This window comes from Myotis daubentonii, chromosome 17 (assembly GCF_963259705.1).
Source record: "Myotis daubentonii chromosome 17, mMyoDau2.1, whole genome shotgun sequence".
Lineage (NCBI taxonomy): Eukaryota > Metazoa > Chordata > Mammalia > Chiroptera > Vespertilionidae > Myotis > Myotis daubentonii.
The window spans coordinates 10,354,123-10,373,381 of record NC_081856.1 but is presented as its reverse complement, the minus strand read 5'-3'; the positions used below and the strand labels follow the sequence as shown (position 1 = coordinate 10,373,381).

General features: G+C 43.2%; 2 protein-coding genes and 1 non-coding gene across 6 annotated transcripts in view; 2 read left to right on the top strand and 1 right to left on the bottom strand.

Moving 5' to 3' along the window:
- The window catches only part of TMEM65 (transmembrane protein 65), a 41,584-nt gene extending 27,923 nt beyond the window's left edge, over window positions 1-13,661 (bottom strand). Inside the window, exon 1 of one of the 2 annotated variants that reach the window (XM_059672772.1) lies at window positions 12,876-13,661. In XM_059672772.1, the coding sequence (XP_059528755.1) occupies window positions 12,876-13,179 (304 nt within the window). In that variant the 5' untranslated portion in view covers window positions 13,180-13,661. The remainder of the gene's footprint in view (window positions 1-12,875) is intronic. The other variant, XM_059672773.1, reaches the window with a different exon arrangement.
- On the top strand, window positions 2,503-2,608 carry LOC132220226 (U6 spliceosomal RNA). The gene has a single exon (XR_009449728.1). It is a non-coding gene; the product is annotated as a U6 spliceosomal RNA (small nuclear RNA).
- A 110-nt stretch (window positions 13,662-13,771) lies between the features above and the next one.
- The window catches only part of TRMT12 (tRNA methyltransferase 12 homolog), a 47,045-nt gene continuing 41,557 nt past the window's right edge, over window positions 13,772-19,259 (top strand). For all 3 annotated transcript variants that reach the window (XM_059672756.1, XM_059672758.1, XM_059672757.1), the window contains exon 1: window positions 13,772-14,340. The gene's annotated coding sequence lies outside the window, so the exon portion shown is untranslated. The remainder of the gene's footprint in view (window positions 14,341-19,259) is intronic.

The following is a 19,259-nucleotide window of genomic DNA, read 5'->3' as shown; positions in this document are numbered from 1 at the left end:
GCGTGCAGGCTGGGGGGACAGTGGGAAGGCACCGGCATACAGATAAATTGGGGGAGTCCACACCTCCTTGCAGATTCTTTCACCAGAAATCCCACCAGACATGAAAAGTGATAAGAGAGAGAGTGTTGAGAGAGTGTCCAGTTTGGTGCAGGCCTCCAGAAGTGGAAAAGCAGTCGTGCAGAAGGGACATGACAGTCTACCTGGACCCCTTTTTCAATCTCTCCTATGAGTCAAAGGCTTTAGTCTGTCAGAAGGGCAAACATGCTGTCAGGGAAGGTGACCAATCCTCCAGTTTGCCAGGGACTAGCTCAGTTTTAGCACTGAAAATCCTATAGCCCAGGAAAAAAATGTATCCCTAGCTCTAGGGTATTTTAACTTGAAAAACAAAGTTCAAATCATCTTCCTGACTTTATAAGCTTCTTACCAAAGAAAATGAAAAGATCTTACCTGCTAAATGGCCTGCATATTTTTACAAAATGCTGCTAAAAGGGGGTGTGATTTCCTTACCTGTGATATTTTATTTTTCTCTGATGAACTAGAATTCTACACAGGACTGTCTGTAAAAAAATGAGCATACTAGTAATGAGTAGTTAAAATAAGTTTAGAATTCTGACCAGTGAGTAAAGGAATACTCTCAGTAATACTCAAGCTACTATAGTAGTACTAACCAAGGTCCCCTTTAAACTGTAAGAGCCAAATCCTTCTTTATTAATACTCCCTCCTCAGCTGATTACAATCTGGCTTCTTCCCAAATAGCTCTTATAAAACAACTACTGACAGCCCAGCCGGTGTGGCTCAGTGGTTGAGTGTGGACCTATGAACCAGGAGGCCAGGGTTCGATTCCCGGTCAGGGCACATGCCCGGGTTTGCAGGCTCGATCCCCAATGTGAGGAAGGCAGCTGGTTAATGACTCTTATCGTTATGTTTCTATCTCTCTCTCCCTCTCCATCCTTCTGTGAAATCAATAAAAATATATTTTAAAAAAAACTACTTCTGACAAAAACACCAGTCTCTTTTGTGTTAAATCCTAGGCACCCTCTTCCGACACACCAGCCCCCAAGCCTTTCCCTTACGTGACTTATTCAAAGCATCAGATCAACCCCATGTCTTTCTCACTTAGCTTCTCGAACACACTATTGTTGTATTTTTCCTGTCTTTGTGGACACTCCTCCTCAGTCTCCTTCTAGCTCTGGTTCTCCTTCCTCTTCCCTTTGAGTTCTCTCCTGGATCTTCTTTTCCATCTATATACAGTTGTTGACACTCATACTACATCTTCAGCCTAATCTTCCCTTATGAGTTTAGATTTGTAATATAAATACCACACACAAACACACACACACACACACACACACACACACACACACACACCTAACTACTTGATATCTCCCTTCACATTCGCACAGGTATCTTAAACTTGACATGTCCAAACTTAAGACTTTAATTTCCATCCCTCCGAAACCTATTTGCCCCCAGACTTCTCCCTCACAATTATTAGGACCATCTTTTACTCAATCACTAGTCAGAACCCTAAGTCCTCACTTTCTATTTTCTTTCCCTTAATTACCTGCCCCTTTCTACCCATCAGCAAGTTCCATCAGTTCACTCTCAAATAAATACCTTTTTTTTAAATATATTTTTTATTGATTTTTGAGAAGAAGGCAGAGGCAGAGAGAGATAGACATATCAATGATGAGAGGGAATCGTTGATCAGCTGCCTCCTGCACGTCCCACACTGGGGAGCGAGCCTGCAACCTGGGCAAGTGCCCTGACCAGGAATCAAACCATAACCTTTTGGTTCATAGGTCAACGCTCAACCACTGAGCCATGCTGGCCAGGCTCAAATAAATATCTTGAATCCACCTCCTTTTCTTCATCTCCGTGGCCACTTAGTCTAAACTACCACCACCCCTGGCCTAGACTACTGTAACAGCTTTCTAAGTGGTCTCCTAGCTTATGCAGTTGCAGCCTTCAGTTAGTCCATTAGCAGCCACAGTGCTCTTTACATCACGTTATTTCACTCCAGGGCTCAAACCTTCGAACCGCTTTCCTAAGGTTTACCTATAGAGGCCCTGACTGATCTGGCTTCTGCCCACCTGCCTATCTCATTCCACGCTCCACTTTGTTCATTAAATTCCACCCATAAATACTTTCTGTCAATTCCTATGCTATGCCAAGTCCCTTCTTATCTCAGTGTCTTGGTATTTGCTTTTCCTCCCCAGAATGCTCTCCTCCTGCTGTCTGAATGACTAGCTCATCAAACTTTTCTTTTCAGTTTAAATATTACCGACACAAAGGCCTTCTCAGATCGCCTTATCTAAATAAGTGTCATTCTATTTATTCTAACACCACAGACTATATATAATGATTTAATTTATTTACTATATTACTCATATCTTTCCTCTCTCAAAAAATGTACGTCTCATGAGAGTATTATGCCAAGTTATTTAATTCTATTATATGGTAGGGAGAGTAACAAATATTTGTTAAATAAACAAACTTTCTGTGCTCGCTTCGGCAGCACATATACTAAAATTGGAACGATACAGAGAAGATTAGCATGGCCCCTGCGCATGGATGACACGCAAATAAACAAACTTTCAAAGTTTGGAAAGCTTTCCAATGAATAGTATATTAGATATCTATATTAATAATAGACAAATATGTAAATTGGTCATCCCTTCGTGACACCCACAGCCAATCAGGCGTGAGTATGCAAATTAACCCGACAAAGATGGCAGGCCTGTGGGCAGCACCCGCACGTGCAGACGCCAAGCAGCCATGGCGACAACACAGGCATTCCACACCGCCCCAGTCGCTCCAGGCCTCTGGGCAGCGTGGGAAGGCGGAAAGGCGGCTCCGGGCCAGAGCGAAGGCGGTGCCGGCAGCCAGAGGAAGGAAGGCCTATTCTTGCATGAATCTTCATGCATTGGGCCTCTAGTTTTTTATAAAACTCATTCAAAAATCTAAAGAAAAATTAGAGTAAAGGTTAGAAACATATGACAGTTATGTGTCACAAATACTAGTTTTCTGACTTTTCCAAATTCCTCAAACAATTTATAAACTTTTTGCATACTAAGTTTACTTTGATTTTGCTTATGCAAATGCCATATTTGCTTTTGTACTGAATGTTAAAAGATAGACTAAGATATGTAACTTTTATAGATCATTTAAGGTGTAACCTTTTCCCCAAAAATGCGTTAAAAAAACCAGGAATGAATATCCAGAAGGGTGTAATAATTAGAACAGTTTTAGAGTCAAATAAAGCTAAGTTAAAAACTCCACTCTGCTACACAGGTTGCAGGATCTTGGGCAAACTCCTCTTGGCCTTAGTTTCTTAATCTATAGAATAGAGATCATTCCTTCTCTCTCCATGAGAAAATAAAATAAGTACATGGAAACTCACTTAATTCAGCATGTTTGACACATAGCAGATGCTTAATAATTGCTAAGTAATTGTAGTGAAGATGGTGTTAGCAGCAGCGAGAGTTGTGGCTGCAGAAGGTCTTCTATAAAATATAAGAACCATTTCACAATAGAAATTCAGAAGTAGTTTTATGAAATACTAGGCTGTTTTTCAAAGTACGAATGTTTTAAACCATACAGTGCACTAAGTAATCTACCCTAAAACTCAGAAAGAAAACAGAAAATCTAAACTAACCCAAATAAGAAAACCATTCTAATATAAATTTCCCTGAAACTTTAAGATCCAAAAATAGTAATATCTCAGTTAATCGGGTGCTTAAAACAATGATCCTTTGAACAACCAAAATCCAGATATTAGCAAAAGTACTCACAAGCTCTTCAATGTGAGATCTGAGCATCAAAGATCAATAATGTGATGGAAGCAATTGGCTAGGTGGAAAGACAAAGAAGGGTGGTGGTCTATGACCTTGAAACGTATGTCAGGATTAAACGCTATTGAGAAGCCTAGGGGGATCAAAAGCAAAATGAGAATGAAAGAAAAAGAAAAGAAAGAAAAAACACATGGAAGAGTGACAAAGAGCAGACATTAAAAATAACAAAAAAAGATGCCAAAAAGCAAACCTCCTTACACAGCAGAAAAGAGTTTACCACAACCACAAGGGATGAATGAGAATAGCGTAGAATAGTCTGCAGGCACTGAGGGGTGGGGGAGGGTTACTATAAGTCCAGCACATTTCACTACCACTATACGACAGAGTCTAAAAAGCCTGCCAACTGGCATGGCACATGGTGTGATGACTAGTGGTATATCTACAAATAGAAGAAGCCCCCCAAAATATTACTGTATTAAAATACAGTATATAAGGACTCTGACATCTAGCAGAAGCTAAATTGTGCTCATTATGCTTTCATTAAGGCAGGGAAAAATGCAGCACTATGTTCAAATATGCTTCCAACAAAAGCTATCCAAGTAAATGCTTAAGAGCTTAAAGTCCTTTGTCTAGAAGATCTCTCATTTACCAGAAGATCTGAGGTAACTAAGTTATTACATTTTAACATCTAACTTCTTGTTTCTAATGTGGTTGTTTTTATTAACCTAAAGCAGACATAAACCTGTGAGTCAAACACAAGGGAAGAGTCCTATAAGTCTACATACTAATTAATTAATTCAACTGACTTGAGAAAAATGCTAATAAATTTTTCACTCAGGGATTGGTCTTTATGTGTTCTAGTTAGCTTTACACTGACGTGCCAAAGAAAACCAGTCAAAAGTGTGGTTATGCAAACTCATCACTATTTTTAGAAAAACTGAAACTATTAATGGTTCAATATCAGATCATTCCCAACATTCAAAAACATCCATTATCTTTAGTTGCAACTGACCTTCTGGATGCCCCTGTAAGTAGCAGACTTCATATTATTTCAATTTTCCTATCCACAAATTTGTTTATAAAAACTTGCTTGTCATGATTGCTTAAGTTAGCAATAAGTGACTACTGAGATGAACAACACCAAATTAATTACTAGTGAATCAAACACTCTAGCAGTGTTCAACTTACCTGAAGCCATATTTTCTAAGTATCTAATATTTAGGATTTAGTCAAGAACTTAGAAATTAAGAGACATCGCAATCAAGGAAAACAGCTATCACAAAACTCATTTATTTGATAGAGAGGTGAGGAGTTTGATAGAGAGGTAAGGAGTTATTCTTCTGGCCTTATCCAGTGACAAAAAAATGTGAAATAAAGCAATGAGCTAGAAGCAAAGAGAATACACTGATAACAGCAAGTATCCATGTATGACAGAAGAGAAGGAGAGCTCAGGCAGAGGATTGAAGCAGCAGCAGCTTACAGCATTTCATATAAAGCAATGGCTCTTGACCAGGACAATTTTGCTGCTCTCTCCTCTTCCCCCCACCCCACATCTTCCCCATGGAACATTCGGCAATGTTTGGAAACATTTTTGGTTGCCAGAACTGGGGTGAGGTGGGTCCGAGGGTGCTCTGTCATCTAGTGGGTAGCGGACAGGGACACGGCTAAAAATCCCCTGTGGAAGACGGCCCCCACAACAAGGAAGTATCCAGCCCCAAATGTCAATAGTGCCAATGTTGAGAAATCCTACATGGAGGAAGGAGTCCCACGTAGCTCAATATATAAAAGAAATCACTGCATTAGCACTCAGCATAACTAATGTTCAAATTTCTTAAAATGAACAAAAGCCTGTATGTCAATGGTATGCGTTAATAGAGAAAGATGTAATACAAGATTTCCAACAGAAATTATTCTTTTTTTAAACGCACTGATAGAAAGTAATAAATTACTATTAAGCATGGCCATCTACATGGAATACCACTTGCTAATTTCCCTTCCCTTGAATCCAGACTGGTCTTAGTGACTTGCTCAACCAGCAGAAGTGACATTCTGGGGCGTCCATAGCTAGGTCATAACAAGTCGGGTGGAAGGTTGAAGAATGTCCATACCCAATCCTCCAACCCTTGAATATGTTACCTTGGATGGCAAAGGAGATTTTCAGATATGATTAATTAGGATTTTGAGAGAATGAGATTATCCGGGGCCTAAATATGATCGCGGGGGTCACTATAATAGGGAGGCAAGAAAAGGTCAGTGAAGGAGATGATGTATTGATCAAAAACAGAGATCAGAGTGATGTGGGCAGGAACCAAGGAACGGCAAAAGCTGGAAGAGACAAGGAAGAGCTTCTCCTATGGAGCCTCCAGGACAGAACCTTGCTGATGCTTTTATTAGCCCCTTAAGTCTCCTTTTGGACTTCAACCCCCCAGAATGCTAAGAAAATAAATTTGTACTGTTTTAAACCACTAAATTTGTGGTAATTTGTTACAGCAACATGAAACTAATACAGAGTCTTAAAGTGTCTATCTAGCTTTCTTGGGATGTTTTCTCTGGGACTTGGTCTATCACCTAGCTATTACAGCACGCTGCGATTGACATGCTGGTGAGGTCACAGGCACCTACTCTGGCCACCGCTGCAGTTGAGCCCAGCCTTCCAGCCCTCTCCACCAAAGTGCCAGACATGAGCGAAACCACCTTGGACTCTGTAATCAGCCCATCTCCCAGCTGGAGTGACCTCTATAGGTACCACATGAACCAGGTGAATTATCCAGCTGAGCCCTGATTATATTCCTGATCCACAAAAATCAAAAGATATAATAGAATGGTTGTTGTTTTAAATCACATATAACTCCAGACATCAAGCTATATGTAAGTGATGATTAAAGACTGTTAAATAGCATATATCCATTTTATAATGGGAAAAAAAATCTTATTTGTGTTACCCGTTCTTTACTGGCAGTAATCCCTAGTAACAGGGGTCACTCCAACATGCCCAATAACTCTGAAGTATTCAGAATTAAGCTTGTTAGAATATATTGATACTAGTGGCCCAGTGCACGAAATTCATGCACATTAAAAGGGAATTAACCCTTTGAGTGCCAACCAATATTCTAGGAACTATGCTAAAATTGCCAAGGCATTTTTGCTGATTTTACAGCAGTTTAGGAAAAAAAATTATGAATTGCAAGTAAATGAAGTTACATATTCAAAAACGTAAGGAAACCTTTACTACCTTTGTTTTCATCTTTGACATATATTGTTTGCTGATTGTATTATAAAATACTAGCAGAAAAAAAAATTTGAACAAAACATATAATGTTAAAATAGAGGAACACCCTTCTCCACTATCTTCCACAAAATCGTCATCTTCACAGCAAGAATTGACATATTTAGCAATATCATCATCACTAATAAAAGCAGACTTAGAACTGGACGCCATTTTGAAGCTTTAGGGCTACAAAATCTGAGTAAACTTCATAAAATTGTAGTACCTGTAAAAAATTAGGCAGATAAATGCCAATGGTCAATTTTAGAACTCAAACATTCGGCATCACAAGTAATCTGCACTTAGGTGCCATCTGTCAATAAAGAGTGAACTACTAGCATCTAACAGTGACACTGCCGGAGGAGCGCGATCGCACTCCCGGCACTCTAGGGGTTAATTAGAGGACATATTTCAATATTGCTATAATTGAAGTGTCGGAGATGAAAGAAAATTAGTAAAATGTATATGAAAATCCTCATGTCAGAGTCTGGGGCGTGCTGCGGGACCCAGAGTCAAGTCCCCGCCCACCCATGTGCTCTTTGAAATCGTGCAAGACCCAGCCCCAGCCAGTCCCACCTCCATTGGGTGAGATCCAGACCCAGCCACCCCCATACCCGTCAAGCCCTGCCAGGTGGGGGGTGCAGCCTCAGGTCCCTGCTGATCGCTCATTATGGCTCATTACGGGAACCCCGCCTCCGCTGTGGGTGCAGCCATCTTGTGACAGCATTATGGCATGAGGGTCAATTTGCATATTACTTCTTTATTATATTTAGGTTCTTTCCATATTAGTAAAATAATTGATTGTGGCAAAGCTTCATTTTAACTTATCTAGGCCCATGATATAGAAGCTCTCAGCTTCTTAGATATCTCTCACTCCTCCTGACTCAATTCACACTTCACATCCTCATCCTGGCTCTTCTCTTCTTGCTGTGTCCAGTTGGGGCTACTTCCCTTGTTCCTCTTTTACTATTTCAGTGAAGGCACCGAAATATCTTTATTCGCGCATCTTAATTTAGAGTATGAGATGTTTTCCTTACCCTCGTTCTCATTCTCTTTCAGCAAAAGCTGAAATTATCTCCAATTCATCCCAGAGGTTAATAGCTTAACAGAGTGGTTATTTTCTCCCATAATCCTGAACAATAGGCTGAGAGAAATGGAGATCTTCTCCTTTAGAGTCCAGGATCCCTAGTGGGTCATAACTCCATGAAAGATCTTGTTTTTGAGTATTCTAGACATCCACTTTACTATCAGCTTTTTATCTTGCAGCCTTTCATTTGACAAAGGCCCTTCTGCTATATGGCAAGTTCTCAAATCGAAGCTCCTCATCTACTTAAATAATCACAAAAGGTGAGGAACTACAAGGTTATACAGTTTAGAATTATACAGTGTGTCTATGTGGATGTAGATAAATGGTAAAAAGAAAACCTAAATGTACACAATTACCACTTAATATGGCAAAAAAAAGAAAAAAATGCAAGCTAATTAAGATCTAACAATGATACCCCGCTTGGCTCAGTGGTGGGGTGTCGATCTAAGAACCAGGAGGTCAGGGTTCGATTCCCCATCAGGGCACAGGCCCAGGTTGCGGGCTCCATCCCCAGTGTGGGGTGTGCAGGAGGCAGCCAATCAATGATTCTTTCTCATCACTGATGTTTCTCTCTCCCTCACTCTTCCTATCTGAAATAAATAAAAAATATATATTTTTTAAAAAAAATCTAACATTGATAGAAAAACTGCTCTGTTCACGGCAATCTATCTCTTGTTATATGTGAAAAGAATCTCATTTTAAAAATCCTTAAGTACCTGTTTAACAGAAATATTCCCTCAGAAGCTCCTTTTTTCCAAATCAAATCTTTTGCTGCGCCTTCCCCAAAGCCAGCTCTTATCTCTATGTAATTCTCCAGCAAACATTAATTACAATACCTTAAATAAGTGTGGGAGGCAGCCCTTCAGGTCCTCCCAATCATTTCCTCCTCCTGGTTTTACGCCCTGTACAGTCCCCTCCTATGATGTACCAGGGCAAAAGGGATGGACAATCTCTTCTAAGACTGGGTAATAAAAGACTGTGGCTGCCAGCTTAGACTGTGTCATCATCACTTGTCCTGGAGGGAGCCAAGGGCCACGTCTTGAGAATCCTTAGGTGGCCCTGGGAGTGGCCCGCATGGCAAGAAACCGACACTTCCAGCCTACAGCTGAGTGGATGAGCCTTTTTGGGAGTGGATCTTGCAGCCCCAGTCAAGGTGTCAAACGATGCAGCCACAGCTGAAAGCTTGATTACGACTTTATGAGACCCGAGTCAGAAACATCTCACTAAGCTGCCCCAGGACTCCGGAAGCTGTGCGACAATACATGTTTGTTTTAAGTCATTATATTTAGGGGTATTCGTAATACAGCGATGAACTAACACAATGAGCAATGCCACTGCCCATCCTTCAAAATCCAAATTGCTGTACATTCAGCCCATAGTATCTGCAGGCTCTGCATCTGGGGATTCAACCAATCAAAGATAAAAAATATTGGGGTGGGGGGAGGGAGTTACACGTTGCTGTCACGTACAAAGGAGTTAGGCCTCGGATGATTACGTCCGTACTGAACATGTACAGACTTTTTTTTCTTAGTATTCCCTAAACAATACAGCTGTTAACATAGCATTTACATTGCACGAGAAGGAATCTAGAGAGGATTTAAAGCACACAGGGATGATGTGCATAGGTCATATGCAAATAGTCCGCCATTCCATAGAGGGGACTTGAGCACCCACAGATTTTGGTACCCACGAGGGTCCTGGAACCGGTTTTTAAAAATAATTATAAATAGAAAGTGTAATTGCAAAAAGTGGGAGACAAGTTTGTTTGAAAATCTTGGCTAAAATTAAAGGCAACTGTAATAATGTCAGCTCGCCAGCCCTACTTGTAAAAACAATGAACTAACAATGTACTATCTGAGGCTAGGAACTGTTTCTGGAAAAAGACCAGGTTGAGCAGGTGAAGTGAGAACATGGTATCAACTTTTTTTAAATTGGGGAGAAAATCAGTTTAAAAATCACAGTATCCTAAGTAGTTATGATAAGACATCCCACAAAGTAGGGGTTATCTATTATAAATTGGTTCTATGAATGGAATGCTTTATCTTGTCACAGACTATATCACTTGCCCACTGATAAACTCATAAGAAAGATAAGGGCAAAAGTACCAAATTTCAGCAGTAGATTCCACTGACATACCAAAGCAGAGATGATTTTTTCCTTATAATGTTTCCACACCAACTCCAAAACATGTCATAACATTATACAAGAAACCTTCCCAGGAACACATAAGATTCCCTACAATAAGAAAAAAAGTCCTTTTACCAAAAATTTATTTCATTAGAAAATCCACTAAGTACACACACATACATTTAATATGTGAATTGGGTATTGAAAAAGCAATAATAAAAGAAAAACAGCAATTTTTTGTTTGTCTGGGGAAAAAAATGTTGATTTCAGCAATGTAATGAGCTGCATTCATTTGCAACATAATAATGAATAAGGTAATTTATTAGTGGTGATTCAATTCCAGTTATCTCCATAGTAACTATGTGTATTCATATTGAAAACAATAAAGAACATTAAAACTGTCCTAAAAATGAAACCAGTAGCATCACTTAAGTGTCATTTGAGTCAAAGAGCAATAATTTAGTCATCAACATTGGCAAAAAGAGTTTATTTAAACTTGAAAGTTCTTTAGCTTATAAATAGGAGATAAGCATTCTTTCTCATATAACGTACATACTTATTAAGCATAATTGATCTAACTGATCTCCATTGACTGAAGCGTATAGGTCCTTTCCAGTATATGTAAAACTATGTTAAATTTCAAAATATCATCTTCATTGTAAAATGCATCATATCTATTGCAATATGCAATAGGTATGAAGTAAAATTTACCCAGGACATGCTTTTTCAAGAATTGCCATAAAATTATATTAATAGGGCCCTTCACTCTTGTAACAGTGGTAATATAGAATTTCCAAGAAATTATTTATAAAGGTCAAATGTATGTCCAAATAGTCTTTGCTCATGGAGAACTTCAGCATGTGAGTGTCTATTGTATTTCAAGGAGCTCATTTTCAGAACTGAATATTTTAAAACCACATATTGAGAACACATAGCTTATAAAATATGCTAGCATTTGATTATGATTTAATACAATGTGATTACACATTTAAAAAATGAATCGATTGCAATGTGACACTTTTCCTGTAAAAGCACTGTGGGTGGACATTGTCTTGAATCATCCAATAGGATAAATTGGTCCATAATTCCCTGAATGTAGTGGGGCGGGAGGGGCGTGGTTAAAAGACACAATTAAGCCTGGTCGGCATGGCTCAGTGGTTGAGTGTCCACCTATGAACCAAAAGGTCACGGTTAGATTCCCGGTCAGGGCATATGCGGGGTTGCAGGAGGTGTGCAGGAGGCAGCTATCAATGATTCTCTCTCATCACTGATGTTTATCTCTCTCTCTCTCAATCTCTCTCTCTCTCTCCCTCTCTGAAATCAATAAAAAAATATATTTTAAAAAAGACACAACTAATAAAAAGTTTTTGAAGAAGTAGTATAGATAAGTCATATAAAGGTAGATAAGTCTTTCCTCCATTCCTGTGCATAGGCCAAGGAAACACCTTCAAGTGCCTGTGGCAAATCAAATGCCATCTTCCCAATCAATATGCTGCAAACTTAAGGAATCTACAGAATGGTTATGTACCTACCAACTTTGCGGGGGGGGGGGGGGTAAACTTTTGATGTTCAAACACATCAGAATGTACTATAAAATAGTAGCAATGTATTTTGTCTATATTACCATATTTTAAATGGCAAATATTTTAAGGCAGAATGATTTTATCTTTTGCTCCTTTCATCCCTTTGATTTTATGAATTGTTAGCTTTTGCAGCTGGACTCAAATTCTGACCTACCAGCATGCTGCACTGATTGGAAAAATATCCTATTTTAACATGTTGGCTTAAAAATAGCTTTGCTTTCACCATTGCAGATTACTTTTGAGCAGAAGTCTGCTTTTTCTTGTAGAGCCACAGATTCTCAGAAAAAAAATACCTTCTTGTTTACTTCATTCTTTCAACCTCTGGGGAAACAACAAAAACGAGTTTAACTCGCGAAGCACCGAACTTAATATGGGCTTGCAAGTATGTATCTGCAGTTGCTGGTTTGATCCATTCTTTCCATTTCCCGGGGAGATGTTCTCTTCCGCTGCTCAAATGAATACAACTAGACGTGTGTGCACACAAGCAGCCGAGAGCATCTCTGCCTTCTGAAGAAACATCCCTTCTTATGGGCCCCCAGACACCTCCGTTCCATAACCATTCAAGAAAGTTTCTTCCTCTCGGGTTCGTAGCACTTTCGGGGGAAGCAGGCATGCCACCTGCGCGGCTGCAAGTTCACACGAAAGCATCGAGGGACAAGAGGGCTGGGGACGGGAGGCACACGGCAAATCAAAACAAAATCAGAACAGGATCGGTTGGCCATTGGGGCTGAAGCTCGGGCTTCTGAGGCTGGGGAGGAACCAGCCAGCCAAGCGTTGGCCCTGGCTGCCTGGCTAGATGGGCTCCGGTCCCACCTGCCCCGGGGACACTCAAGAGGCGGAAAGTTCCCCCCACCTCGGACGTCCCAGGCGCCGGGCCAGGCCGGCGAGGGGGGCCGGCGGGTGGGGCGGCGGAGGCGATGGCTGGGGTCCCAGGCCGAGGGGCGGCAGGGCTCCCCGGGGTAGGCGGGGCAGGAGAGGGCGCCGGGCCCCGGGGTCACCCCCCTCTCCATCCCCTTTACCTTGGGCGATGGCAATGGACTCGAAGCGGTGCAGCTCCTTGAGCAGGCAGCTCCTCTCGGTGGAGTGCAGGCTGTAGATGAAGTCGCGCGCGCCCTGCGCCGTGTTCAGCGCCTCCATGGGCTCCTTGGGGTGCGTGCCCAGCCCCCGGGGGCCGCCGGGGGAGCCTCCGGGGAACGCGATCGCCAGCAGCCCCCGCCCGCAGCCGCACCAGGACGGCAGGCGGGGCGCGGCGGCGGCGGCGGCCGGGCCCGGCCTCAGGGTGCGCGCGGTCCGGCTCCGCAGCAGCGGTAGCAGCCGGGACATGGCGGGCTGGGGCGCGGGGACCCCCGCGGCAGTCCGGGAGGGCGATCTCGGGCGAGGCTGAGGCTAGAAGGAGCTGGGCTCCGCCGACCCCGCCCCGATGTCCTCCAGATGGGCAGCCGCGGCGCCGGGCACCATGCACTCCCCGGGCCCGCACGGCTCTCGCGTCCTCTTCCGTCCCCGATCCCTTCCCAAAGGCCCGCGGCGGCTCCGGTCCCTCTGATGAGACAAACTTTGTGCGAGGCGATCGGGCTGGGAGGAGGGGCGGGCGGTGCGGGCGGGCGCCTCCCGCGCTGAGCAGGAGCGGCGCGGGCAGGCGGGCTCAGCGGGGTTTGTCTGTCGATCTGCCTTTCCAGGGGGATGAGTCAGCCACGCGCCGCCCTCCTCCAGCGCCGCCCTTCTCTCCCGCCGGCTTTCCCAGCGCCCGCTCCCACCCCGATCGCTTTCCGCGCCCTCGAAGCGGCCGCGCTGTCAGGCCGCAGCCGCCGCCAGTACCTCTAGCGGTGGTTTAAGGGGTAACAGGGCGGGGCCAAGGCAGGGGGCGGGGCGGGGCGGGGCCGCGCAGGCGTAGTCCTCTGGCTCGCGGGCCCCGCTCGGGTGCAGGGAGCGTGACCCAGCGTGCGCACCCCCTCCGGTGCGTGGAAATGGAGGCAGAGAGGGCGCGCCCCGTTGTGCTGGCGACCGTCACCTTTAAGTCCGGGGATGGAAATAGCGAAGAGGAGCTTTGAACCCCTCGCCCGGCCAGGTAGTGCAGCTGTCACCCGGCCCACCCTAGCGCCGTGCCAAATCGGGGGCTCCTTACGAACAGTGCCCCAGCCTGCGTCCCCCTCTCCGGGCGCGGGCCGCCCCGACAGCCGCGCGGCCGCTCCGAGCCTCGCGGGTCACAGCCTCCTACTGATGAGGGTTTTGGAGGTGGAAGCGCCCAGGCTGCGCTCTTTGCCAAGTCAGTGCCCACCGTGGCCTCGGACAGACACTTCGCTCTCCAAGGCACCGGCTCTGGGAGCTCCAAAGAGAGGGCGAGGCCCGTTCTACCCCTTCCCAAGACGGGTTTGAGCCTGACATCTTGACACTGAGAACACCCGTCCTCGTCCATCAGCTTGCAGATGGGTGATGCTGGAGCGCTGGAGGCGAGTGTCACAGACCTTTCCCCGGTGTTCCCTCAAGGTTTGTGTGATTTCTCTATACCACAACGAAGAATTCCGCGATTCTCCACTATTTCCCCATGTCCAGGTTCTAGGCATCTTTCAAGACCCGGCGCAGACTGGCCTGCTCCAAGCTTTCCTTTCTCTCTTCATCTGAACCTGTCTTACTGTCACCTAGGCTTCCCTTATTAAGGGAATAGATCCACTTAGAGACTAAATCTGCTCAAGTATAATCAAGACCTAAATCCTATCCTTATCATATCCACTGCTGCTGCTGCAGCCAGGCCAACCCCTGGGTTGTAGTAGATGTGCTGTACACATGTAAGTGCTGTAGATTCACTAAATCTCCCTGCCTAGTGGTTCTCAAAGTATGGTCCCTGGACAGCAGAGCTTGGTATACCTGCAAATTCATGTGCTCCACCCAGACCTCCTGAATCAGAAACTGGGAGTTGTGCTCAGTCATCTGTGTTTTAACAGGCCCTCTACTTAATACTGATGCACACATAAGTTTGAGACCCACTGCTCTAACTCAAACATGGAAAGCAATTTTTAAGTCTCAAGGTCTCTGTTGTAGTAATGACAATTAATACACTCCGGCCTGGCTGGTGTGGCTCAATGGTTGAGTGTCGACCTCTGAACCAAGAGGTCACGATTCCATTCCCAGTCAGTGCACATGCCCAGGTTTGGGGCTCCATGCAGGAGGCAGCCAATCAATGATCAATGATTCTCTCTCAACATTGATGTTTCTATCTCTCCCTCTCCCTCTCTGACATCAATGGAAATGTTTTTTTTGTGTGTGTTTTTTAAGAATGCACTCTGTGGAAACTGTGTTCTTTGAGTGCACAGACAGTCTTTCTTGTCTCTGAAACCCTCTATTCCCCCCGTGTGTGTTGGAATCCTCTGCAGAGTTATTTCAGTCTGGAATTCTTGGTATTACCACCACCTTCCTCTGTATCTCTTACTCCCAAGAAATTCTGACTCACTGGGTTTGGGGTGGGGTCCTGGGAAGTGAGATTTGGAAAAACTACTCACTAAGAACCTATTCCCAACAGATTGCTGAAAGTTTGATAATGGGATTAACCATGGCCTAGCTGGGTGTTAGTAGTAGATTATAGTAGTGGTCCCAATGAATCACTCCCTATGTGTAGACCTGTCCTATGGTATCCACTCCCTTGTGTAGACCTGTCCCACATTGACTGTGGGCTTGGCCAAATGACTTGCTATTAGCCAATTAGTGGGGCATCACAAACCTGATCTGATAAGTGCTTGCTCGTTGGGACTTGCTATAATGTGTCTGCTGTAATGTGTTTGCTGTATGACTTATGAATATTTCATTCTGCTGTAGAAAATAGGAGAAACCGAAATATACACACAGTTTGCTTATGAGACATGTTACACATAAAATAAATGGATATGTGTTTTAAAAGGATGGAAAAAATGAAAGTGCTATTTTAGATAGAGGTAGACCAAGTGAACTTTAAATACTAATAAGGCATGAATTGTACTACTCCTAGACTGACAACAATGTCATCCCTAAATTGGCCACCTACTACTGGCACCCATGATAGCACCATTATGGCCTCGGGTAGTCTCTGTACAAGATAAACCCCTAGCTACTCAGCCAGCTAATGACCAGACACAGTCATGACCAGACATATTTGTCCTCACATCTCTCTGACACAAGAGATGCATATTGGTTTCTGGCTTCTTTAATCTGCTGACCCCCCTCACTCACTCTTCACTCTGGTCCTTAGAACTACCCCATCTGCAGAGAAGACTGATATGGCAGAGAGGGTTAGGACGTACGAACATTGCATAAAACCAAATGTAGGTACTATGGTCCTTCCACTCTGCTTGTACCCTATCTAAGCACGTTTATCTACCACATCTCTTTCCTGTTGCTTCTCACTCTGCTCTACACTGGTTGATAAACTAGACAGCCGTTGCTGCTCTTTGAGTGAATGTGCTATGCCAGACTTAGTGGCTTAGGTAGCCAGTTTATTTTGCTCTTGATGTTGTGGCTCAGAAATTGGGAAGGGCTTGCTTGGCCAGTTTATTGTTTGAGTCTCTTATCAGATCTGTCAGCTGCAGCTGCTGTCATCTGAAGGCTTATCTGGGCTGGACATCCAAGATGGCACACTCTGAGGCTGACAGTTGACGCTGGCTGTTGGCTGTCTGGAAGCTCAGCTGGGACTATGAACCAGAGCCTTCACAATCCCTCCAGCATGGCAGGCTTCTCACAGGGCATCTGGCTTCCCTCCGAGTGAGTGTCTGAAAGTACCAGACTCATGGCCTTTTGAGACTTATGCTAAGAAGTCGTGCTGCATCGCTTACACTTTATTCTACTAGCTACCGGCAAGCCACAAAGGCCATCTCAGATTCAACAGAAGGGTATGTAGAGCCCTCGCCTCCCCCCAACGAATTGGGGACATGTTTTAAAGCTGCTCAATTTCATACTCCATGGGCTCATATTTACCTATAGGCAACCAGACTGTGACTGCCCACAACCAACATAAAAAGTGCACATACACATATAATACCCACACACGTGCATGCATGAACACACACCTATATGACTTTTTCAGGGTAATATTTTGTAACTTTTTCCCCTTCCAGGCTTCCCATCATATTTGAGGTTGGGGAGGGAGATTGATCAAGCTAAATATAAATAATAGGGCTATCAAATGCCTTCTGTTCAAACTTTAAACTCAGATTTTTAGTGAGGCCTTCAAATCATTCATCTACTTTTAAAAAATGACTATCTTTGAGCCCAGCAGAAAGGTCAGTAGAAGGATTTTGAATTTTCCTATTTGTTTTGGAAGAAAAATAAGGAATCCATTCTGACTTTCTGAGCACCTTTTCAGAGAGACATTAAATCAGCTAGAATGAAAACCTACAAGAAGGTAAATTTGAGCAACAGCCCCCAAAAAGTACAGGAATTGGACACGCCAGGTACTTCTGAAGGTAGAAATATAATTAAGCTAAAAAAAAGAAACCTAGGTGAAAAACTTTAGGGGAGCAGTTATAAAGCCAGCTTTCCTTGTACATCTGATGCAGCTGGGAGGCTGCCACCTCCGTGTCCCAGCAGAAGTCCAGACGTTTACTAGTGGAGACACTAGATTCAAAGGCAGGAGAAACGCCGGAGGGAAGGGAGGTGCACCAAAAACAAGGAGATGGAGGGAGTGCCACATTCTGACTCATGGATCCCTTGTCACGCTTCTGCTTTGCCTCAAAAACATGGGTAGCCATACTACTGGGGGATTTCTCTCTGAGCACCCACTAAAAGAGCTCAGCCAGACCACCCGACAATGAAACCATCCGTTAACTAGCTCTGCCACGCACAATTTCCAAACAGCTTTTTGTTTTCTCACTCTTAAATACAAAGTATGAGCCAGGAGCCCAAAATCACTAGTCAGTTGAAGAAAGCCTTCAAGATGGCATGACAGAACCAAAATAGCTAGCATTTCTTTAACAGGGGGATCTCTGAGGAAATAGGGAGCAAAATAAATGTTTGAAAAGGCATCACAATATCTTTGCAAAATAAGGAGAGATAATGCATCTATGGAATAATAGGAATCTACAAAAGTAAGAACATCCAGAAAACAAAAATAATATTACTTGAAAATTAAAAATATGACAAAGTAAAAAATGTTTCAAAAGGATCAGAAGATAACATTGAGAAAAAAATTATTTAAAAGTAGGTGGTAGATAATATAATGAATATAAAATAGAAGATAAATGACAAAATTAAAGACTCAGGTCAGGAGGTCCAAGAGAGTTAAAGAAGATATAATAGTTTTGCAATATAAGGGAGAAAATTGTCAAAGAAATGTCTGAAGGAAAGTTCCCAAAGAGAAGGTCATCTGTTCCAGCAGCCAAGTCAGTGGCTCTCAAGGGACATTCAATAAAAAGAATCCCATTGCACAATGGCTTCAGACATCTCAACAGCAACACTGGACACCAGAAGACAATGGAGAAACAGCTTTAAAATTCTGAGGAAAACTATTCCATCTAGAATTCTATATCTAGCCATCTGGTGTGAGGGTAGAGTATAACCTCAGATATTGAAGTCTCAAAATATTTACATTTCATATATCATATCAGGAAGTAACTGTAAGATGTGTTCCATTAAATTGAAGGATTAAACCAGGAAATGGGAAGTCACAGGACAACTAGAGAGTGTCCAGTCCAAATGGGAGCAAGGCGACGGAAGGTTTGGGGAGGTGTGCCTCTAACACAGAGATGGGTTTAAGAGATTTTTTTGATGTATTTTTGAAGTATTGAAAGCAGGGTTACACTTCTGAGGGAAAGTTGGAGGATGGATTGGTGGTAGGTACTTTGAAAATTAAGCAAACAAAAACTAAGGCAATTACTAACTCTATTAAGTAAAATTATACTGGGGGGGAAGTATACGAAATTAAAAGGTCAGAGGTAAATAGTATTTACAAGATGATAATAATACAGAATGCTGAATTAACCAAAAATTATGCTATGCCTAAACTCGGCAGATGGGGAGGGGAAGTGTTTTAGTCAACTTGGGCTGTCGTATCAAAATACCGTAGACTGCATGGCTTAAACAATGGGAATGTATTTCTCACAGGTCTGGAGGCTAGAAGTCCAGGATAGATTTCAAGGTAGATTTCATTCTGAGACCTCTTCTCCTGGCTTGTAGGCAGCTGCCATCTCTCTGTGTGCTCACGTGACCTATTCTTTGTATAAGTGGAGAGAGAGAGAGAAAGAAAACTCTCTGGTGTCTCTTCTTTTTTAAGGGCACAAATCCCATCATGAGGGCCATACCCTCATGACTTCAACTAAACCTAATTACCTTCCCAAAACCCTATCTCTAAAAAGTGACACAATTTGTGGAGGAGGGACATTCAGTCCATAGCAAGAAGCGTGTGTGTGTGTGTGTGTGTGTGTGTGTGTGTTTATTTATATAGT